The sequence below is a fragment of the Mandrillus leucophaeus genome, unplaced genomic scaffold (assembly GCF_000951045.1).
Source record: "Mandrillus leucophaeus isolate KB7577 unplaced genomic scaffold, Mleu.le_1.0 Scaffold43, whole genome shotgun sequence".
Lineage (NCBI taxonomy): Eukaryota > Metazoa > Chordata > Mammalia > Primates > Cercopithecidae > Mandrillus > Mandrillus leucophaeus.
The window spans coordinates 4,383,248-4,391,133 of NW_012104587.1; the positions used below are offsets into that span (position 1 = coordinate 4,383,248).

At 59.2% G+C, this 7,886-nt stretch overlaps 1 protein-coding gene across 5 annotated transcripts; it reads right to left on the minus strand.

Annotated features, from left to right (window-relative positions):
- Positions 1-8: 8 nt before the first annotated feature.
- Positions 9-6,973, minus strand: SLC25A45 (solute carrier family 25, member 45). Of its 5 annotated transcripts, XM_011993562.1 has the most exons (7): positions 6,794-6,973; positions 6,218-6,272; positions 4,272-4,315; positions 4,007-4,078; positions 3,542-3,727; positions 992-1,250; positions 9-849 (listed from the first exon to the last, which is right to left on the minus strand). In XM_011993562.1, the coding sequence occupies exons 2-7, from the start codon at positions 6,252-6,254 to the stop codon at positions 581-583; spliced, it is 867 nt and encodes a 288-aa protein (XP_011848952.1). In that variant the 5' UTR covers positions 6,255-6,272; positions 6,794-6,973; the 3' UTR covers positions 9-580. The 5 variants fall into 5 exon arrangements, with proteins under 5 accessions (XP_011848952.1, XP_011848951.1, XP_011848954.1 ...); XM_011993561.1 differs by having other exon boundaries at positions 6,218-6,964; XM_011993564.1 differs by lacking the exon at positions 6,218-6,272 and having other exon boundaries at positions 6,794-6,937.
- Positions 6,974-7,886: the final 913 nt, after the last annotated feature.

Here is a 7,886-nt window from a genome sequence, read left to right on the forward strand (position 1 = left end):
CTTTGGGAGGCCGAGGTGGGTGGATTACAAGGTCAGGAGATTGAGACCATCCTGGCTAACATGGTGAAACTCTGTCTCTACTAAAAATACAAAAAATTAGCTGGGCGTGGTGGTGCCCGCCTGTAGTCCCAGCTACTCGGGCGGCTGAGGCAGGAGAATCGCTTGAACCTGGAAGGTGGAAAGGTGGAGGTTGCAGTGAGCCGAGATCGCTCCACCACACTCTAGCCTGGGCAACAGAGCAAGACTCCATCTCAAAATAAAAAAAAAAAAAAGAGGTGACGGTACAGGACAGGGGCTGGGATGTTGCCAGCTCACTTGTGCCTCATGCTCCCTGTTTCACAGACGTGGGAGGCAAAGGAGTCAAGGCCAGCTACACAGGGAGGCTGCCCAGGCCCCCTGGCTTCTGGCTCCTGCAGGCATCTACCCAGCCCAGATCTGCTCGGGTGGGAGGTGCCTTGGTTAGGAAGGGCTGAGCCTCTTGCACTGATTTGCAAGCTGCAGATTTTCAACCTGGCCTCCAATCTCAAACTGGCTTCCGGGCCATGGGCCTGATGGGGAGCCATTGGCATTGCCGCAGGGCTCATCCCCACCAGCGGAGGAGATATTCGTAGCTGAGGAAGGTGACAGCATTGACGGGAAAGGCGCGGGCACTGTTGATGGTGACCCCCCGGAAGAAGACCCCCAGTCCTTCCTGCCGGACGCTGCTCATCATGCAGTCCAGCACCCCCTGGTATACTCTTCGTCTCAGCCCGTCCATCTGCATCCGGGACTTGATCACGTCTAAGGGCGTGGCTGCCACCCAGGAAGCAATGCCTGCAAAGCCCCCTGCCACCAGCACTGTGGCTGAACCTGGGGCAGAGGGAGCCCAGAGCAGGGGTCAGACCAAGAACACAGCATCCTCCCCAGACCCTAATCTCCTTCCCCAGTCCCCGCTGGACCCTGCCTGCTACACACACCTCTGTCCCCCGTCCTCTCACACCACTTTACTTACTGGGATTCTGGCCTTCTGGTGTGTACTGGCGACAGAGCCCTTCATAGGTGATGAAGTAGATCCCCACCGTGGGGGTGTCCCTCAGCATCAAGGCCCAGGCTCCTCGGAACAGCCCCCGGTACCCCTCCTCCCGGAAGATGGAGGCTGCACAGTGCACGGGCCCCTGGTACTGGGGTGGGGGGCTACCCGGCTGGGCCACTGGCTCTGTCTGGTTTTGTAGCCGGACTTTGATGAGGTCAAAAGGAGCCAGACAGTAGGCCTGTTGGGGACGAAACATGAAGGCCCCAGGTGGGGCTTTGGGCTGGGAACTGGCCCCTTACATTCACAAGAGGAAGGATGCAGGCAGAGGACCGCATCATCCAGTTCCTCAGGAACCCTGCCAGTGCCCAGCCTCTCACGTGCATGTGTGGCTGGGATGGCCAGGATGTCTGCATGCGATGGGGACAGGCCACCTCCCTTGGCATCAGGCCCAAGAGCGAGAGGCACTGCCCCGTCCTCGTGCAACAGTGACCAACTTGCGTGGCCTGCACCAGGCACTCAGAGCAAGCCCGGGCTCTTTTGGCAGGAGCAGGTTGGTTTCTGGCCTCCCTGAAGCCGGCAGCGAGCATACCTGCACCGTGAGCAGGGGCAAGTGAAGGATTCAGCGTGTGACTGTGACATAGCAAAGAGGCCACCCTCTCCCAGGGTGAAGGAGGTCCCCTCGCGAGTGTTGTTCTCCTGCACCCACTTCTCAGAGGCCCGGGGGGCACGGGGCCAGCCCTTCCTGCCTCTGGAGAGGCAAGACTCCCTCCCATTAGCATTCCACCAAAGAGGCTTCTGAGTGTGGGAAGGTGGGTAATGGGGGGACTTGGCAGGTGCTAGAGCTCTTAGCATCGGCGGAAGCAGACACTACACAGATTTGGGATGGAATTGGGGCTGGGGTCCTGGTAAGGGTCAGTGCTGGCGGGATGTAGAGAGTGATGGCGGCAGTTAAGGTTTGGGTCAGAGATGCCACTAGGTCAAGATGGCTTTCGGAGGCCAGGTGAGAGTCAGAGTCCACGTTGAGGCTAGCCTATCTAGGAGGGACTTATGTGTTTTTCGCTCGTTTGTTTTGTGACAGGTTCATGGGCTCAGTTCCTCAGCCCTGGCGATGGCTGATGGCGACGGGGGCTGGCGGTCACCTCCGGTGCTGGTCCTTAGGGTTTGGCGGGCCAAGTCTTCGCTTGTTTACTTTGGCCCTGGCAGGAAGGGTCGTAGGTTGGGGACCATCCCTTGGGAGATGGGGCCTTGTGCCACCCTCCAGAGCGTGCTGGCAGGGCTGAGCTCAGGGCTTCGGGGGGTGTTCTGAGTCCTGAGCTCCTGGGGGCTGAGGACAGGGCGAGGCCGATGCCAGGTGACAGACAGCCCCACGGGGTGGTGGAATGTCAGATGCTATTTCAGAAGGTCAGCTTTGGCCAAGCCCAGGGCAACATCTGTGCCTGTCAGAGGCTGCCAATCCCTGCCTCTTCTTCCACTCCACACTAAAACACATTTTTCTTCTAAGACTCTGGTAAACGGAAGCCACAGGTTTGACTGTAAACCCAGGCTCCATCAGCGGCCCTCACAGTCCCCACTTCTGCTTTCCAAAGAGCTGGAGGGGGCAGGGTGACTTAGAAGCTGCGCCTGGCCACTTAGCTGAGGGCCTCGGTTCTCTTCCTTGTGTCTGTGGGATGTGGCTCGTGGGACTCAGGAAACCTATAGGTGACACCTCGCACAAGAAGGGGCAGAAGAAAAGCCAGGGCCTCCGGGGGTCTCATTAATCATTAATTCATTTGAAGGAGCAGCCTGACTTTGTCCTTTGTCCTTGCTCTCTGCCCCATGAAGTGTGACAGGGAACTGGGGGCAGCCGCCCAGGAAAGGGCGACCCTGGCTCGTGGTGGGGCTGTGAGTGGGTACCGGGCGCACCCTGTGCCTGCTTATGTTCACAGGCACCTGTCAGTACCGGCTCCCACTGGCGGCGGCTGGTCCCTCTTCCCTTCATCTGCCCCTCTAAAGCCTAAAGCCCAAATGACGGCAGTGACTTAATGGCTAATGCCCTGTTGGGCCGGGGCCTCAGGTGAGGCTCCCAGGTCATGGCCACGCAAGCGCTGCCGGCAAAGGGTAGAGCCAGCGGGACGGGGGAGTGTCAGGACCTCATCAGGACCTGGCCAGAGGGGCTGGGCTCACAGCTCTGCGGGGGGCTGGCAGTTCTCCAGGGTCAAAGGTCTCCTTAGGGAGTGGGGTCCCCACAGCCCTGAGTCTGGCAGATCCCTCTGGAGGAGGGCAAGCCCTGACAGCTGGAGCGAGTGGCCCAGGCTGCTTCTCCCAGCACCCTCTTGGTACTGCCCACCAGCTCTGTCTGCCTTTTGCCTCTTCCGTTCCCCACAGCGCTCCCCCAAAGGCCTGCAGCCTGGAAAGCCACAGCACAAGCCTTGTTCCCCTCCAGGAGGCCTGTGCCTCCATAGCTGTGGCTCACCAGAGCAGGGCGGAAGAGGACAGATCGACATGACCATCCCTATGACACTCGTGTGTGCCCACCCACTGCCCCCTCACCTGCAGGAACCCCCCGGTGCAGCCCGCTAGGAAGATGTGCGTGTAGCTGGGTGGCTGGGCCCGCCGCTCCTGGTGGGAGGTGGCCGTGAGCAGCAGCAGGGTGTTGCTATAGACCCCAAACAGGACAGAGTTGGCCACAGCTACGCTGGCAATGGGGAAGCTCATTCCCTTGAAGAAGCCCAGGAGCTGCAGAGAGACACACTGGCACTGGAGTAGGCACCGTGGGGCCTCCCCTTTGTCCTCTCCAGCCCTGGAAAGGCAGCCTCTGGCTGGAAACTGCTCCCAAGTCCTGCCACAGGGAGGTGGGGACAGGCTGAGGCTGAGCCATTGGGGTGCCAGGCTACCACCCAGGCCCCCCAAGGATCCCAGACATGGTCTTCTTTCCTCCAGGGGTAGAACCCCGCTGGAGCGGGAAGCTGGTACCAATGGCCCCAGATGCGTCCCCCAGAGGAGTGGTTCACTCACGGACTCATGGCGGTAAATCTTGACCATGCAGTCAGTGATGCCCCGGTAGGTGGTCTGGGTCTGCAGTCGCACCTAGGTGGGAGAACAGGGTAGGTGGGGTGGCGGGATGGGCAGGTGGGCCAACCTTTCCCTCTGCCCCCTCAAGCAGGATGCCAGCCAGCAGGAGAGGCAGGAAAGGCAAGATTAGCCAGGCCTGATCTCAGGGCACCCTGACGTTCGGGTTAGGTGCGATCTTTCATTCCTCTGGTGCCTCTCCTAAACTCACCTTTACAGTGTCAAAGGGGTGTCCCAGGACCAAGCCCAGAGCTCCTGTGGTGACAAGAAGGTGCTATGAGTGAGGGCCCTCGTGCCAGGCCCAGGAAGCAAGTCTGTGCCAAGAGGAAAGAGGGGTTCAGGCAGGAGGAAGGAGAGCAGCGCCATCTCAGACACGTGCAGCCACCTTCCTGCCAAGCTCCAGAGACTCCAGCTGCCCTGACACCCCCTCCACACAGGCACTGGGCCAGGAAGGCACTGGGACAAGGGAGTAAGACCCCAGGCCCCACCTGAGGACGCACACCCAGGAGGGAAGAGCCAGCCAAAGATGCATGTGTCCTCTCTGGAGCCCATACCCAGGTAACCTACTGCCTATGAGGCATGGGACTCTGGGCGAATCACCCAGGTTCCTGCCTCTCCGAGAGCTTTACTCTTTTTTTCTTCAACTCATAATGTTGTCGCCAGGATCCAGAGCAGGCCCTGCTGCCAGCTGGCCACGCAGAACTGCAGGGCCCTGATGGGGGTCATGCTTGGGCACCTGCAGAGGAGCTTCTCCCCTCCCCTCCACCTGCCCACTGCTAGCCCTGCCCTCTGCAGCGGAGGCTGGTTCTGGAGCTTAGGGGAGGTCGCACTCCCAGGAGGCAGGTTCAGAATGTCCCTCTCTTTCTCCTAAGAGGAATGCCACCCAGAAGCTGGGCTGGGACCACAGCACAACAGGCCTCAGGGCCCCGGACTGCGGCCCACAGCCAGGTAGGGCAGAGGCCCAGAGGGAGCTCAGGACAGCAGGTGAGGCCAAAGGAGAGCTTCCTTTGTGAGCTCCACAGGGTGGGTCTGGAGAGCAGGGCTCAAGGTATAGGGTGCTCACCTGGCTCTCCCGCCCTCTGCAGGTGTCAGGCAGAGTGACCTTGGAAGGCAGAGGCAGCACCTCCCACCTGCACCTTCTCTTCTCCCCATCGGCCAATCCCCGGAGGACTGGGGACAGCTGGTTCTGGGGCGCTCCAGGGAACCCAGACTTTTTGTTTTTTTAAAGACAGGGTCTTGCTCTGTTGTCCAGGCTGGAGTGCAGTGGCATGATCATGGCTCATCGCAGCTTCAACCTCCTGGGCTCAAGGGCTCCTCCCACCTCAGCCTCTGGAGTAGTTGGGACCACAGGCATGCGCCACCAAGCCTGGCTAATTTTTTTCTTATTTCTTTTTTTTTTCTTTGAGATGGAGTCTCGCTCTGTTGCCCAGGCTAGAGTGCAGTGGTGTGATCTCAGCTCACTGCAAACCTCTACCTCCCGGGTTCAAGCGATTCTCCTGCCTCAGCCTCCCAAGTAGGTGGGATTACAGGTGCCCACTACTGCACCTGGCTATAATTTTTGTATTTTTAGTAGAGTTGGGGGTTTCACCATGTTGGCCAGGCTGGTCTCAAACTCCTGACCTCATGATCCACCCACCTCGGCCTCCCAAAGTGCTGGGATTACACACATGAGCCACAGGGCCCAGCCTCTCATTTCTTAGAGAGACAGGGTCTTCCTATGTTGCCTAGGCTGTTCTCAAACTCCTGACCCCAAGTGATCCTCCTGCCTCAGCCTCCCAAAGTGCTGGGATTACAGATGTGAGTCACCATGACCTGCCTTTTTTTTTTTTTTTTTTTTGTGGCAGGGTCTCATTCTGTCACCCAGGCTGGAGTACAGTGGTGCAGTCATAGCTCACTGCAGCCTTGAACTCCTGAGCTCAAGCAATCCTCCTTAGTAGCTGGGACTACACCATGCTCAGCTAATTTGTTTTTTGATTTTTTGTAGAGACAGGGGCCTCCCTATGTTGCCCAGACTGGTCTCAAACTCCTGGGCTCAAGTGATCCTCCTGCCAGGCCGGAACTCAGACTTTGGTCTCCACTCCTCCCGTGTCACCCATCTTCCCCAGGGAGTGACCTACCATTGGGTGTGATGTGACAGAAGGAAGAAAAATGTCTCACCAGAGATCCAGCCAGCCACAAACTCCTCCACCGGCATTGTCTGGGCTTGCAGAAACTGGCGGCTCCAGCAAAGGAGACAGAGTTGAATTTCCCCCCTCCCTCCCCTGGCCCACACTAATAACCTCCCACTAATGTTTAACCCTGGCGGGAAGGTGAGATGTGGCCTGGTGCCCGGACCTCCAGCAACTGGCAGAGGGGAGCGAGCCAGCTCCGGTGACCCTGGCCACCTGGAGGAGTTGTGCAGAGTACAGTCTCACGGGCCAGGCGTGCCAGGACCACAGGGGCCCTGATTCCCCAGCCTGGCCAATGATCCTGGCTCTGGAGATGGCAACTGGGTCCCTGCCCCATGGTCAGGCCCCTCCAGGGCTGCCTTAGTCAGCAAGAGGCAAGCCCCTGCCTGCCCAGCCAGCCCAGCTCCACTCCCATTCATCGCCACCAAGGGGCACGGCCGCCCCCATGCCACAGAGAGAGGCCAGGTGCGGAGGGAGCATGGCCACCAGGGGGTAGGCCCAGCCCGCAGCTGCCGGCTGGGCTGCGTGGCAGGGTGGGGAGGAGCCACTCCCAGGAGTGACTCACCAGGCCTGGCTGTTCTCTCCAGGGTTGTTTACGACTCCCCCGTGTGAGTCAGAAACACAGCCTTCCTTGGCCTCCTCCTTCCCAGGGGAAAGATGGGGGTTTTGATCATTTAAAGTGCATGTTGATCTGCAATGGCCCCGTTCTGCTCAGTCAAAACCAAAACCCTTTCAAGGATCTGTGAGCCACAGGGTGCCGCCCATTCTCCTCTGACCTCACGTCCTGCCACCCACCCCCTTGCTTTCTCTGCTGCAGCCACCCGAGCCTCCAGATTCTTCTTCAGTCAGCCTTCTGCCTCCAGGCTCTTCCCTCTTCCTGGGCACTCTTGCCCTGGCACCCCTTCAGCTGGGGCTCAAATGTCACCACCTCGGTGAGGTCTGCCCCGTCTCCCCAGCCGGAGGCACTGCTGGCTCTTCCTCTCTTTCTCCATCACAGTTATCACCCCAACATGTGACAGGAAGAACTTGTCTGTCTGGGCAGGGATCTCTGGGTGTTCTGTTCACAGCGGGTGGCACGGGGTGGGCGCTCAATAAATCCTGAGTGACTGAATGAACGGAAATGTCAGCAAGCAGCATCAGCGGCAGCCTTGGGGCTCCAGTTCCCTCTTCTCACCGCCAAAAGGCCCTGGGGAACATCAAGGCCCAGTGACACCTGCATCATCCCCTCCACATCTCCCTGCAGCTCCTAGTCTCCTATGGGAGACGCCCAAGGCCCAGTCCTGCTCACACCTCTCCTCTCATTGTGGCTAAGGTAGAACCCAGCCACCCCTGCTGCTTTCTCGTGGGTGGACAGATTCTGGAAACAGGACCTCCCACTTCCTCCCTCTGGAGCTGCCTGGGGCTCCTTGGGCCACCCACAAATATCGTCCTGAAAGACCATCCCCAAAGACTGGCCTCTCGTGGTGGCTTGGGCTGCAGTCCTGGTTCTGCTTCCTATTCCTGAAACTGCCTTTGCAGAAACTATAACTGATACAGGCCGGCTGCAGTGGCTCAGGGTGCAGTGGCTCACGCCTGTAATCCCAGCACTTCGGGAGGTCGAGGCAGATGGATCACCTGAGGTCAGGAGTTCGAGACCAGCCTGACTAACATAGTGAAAC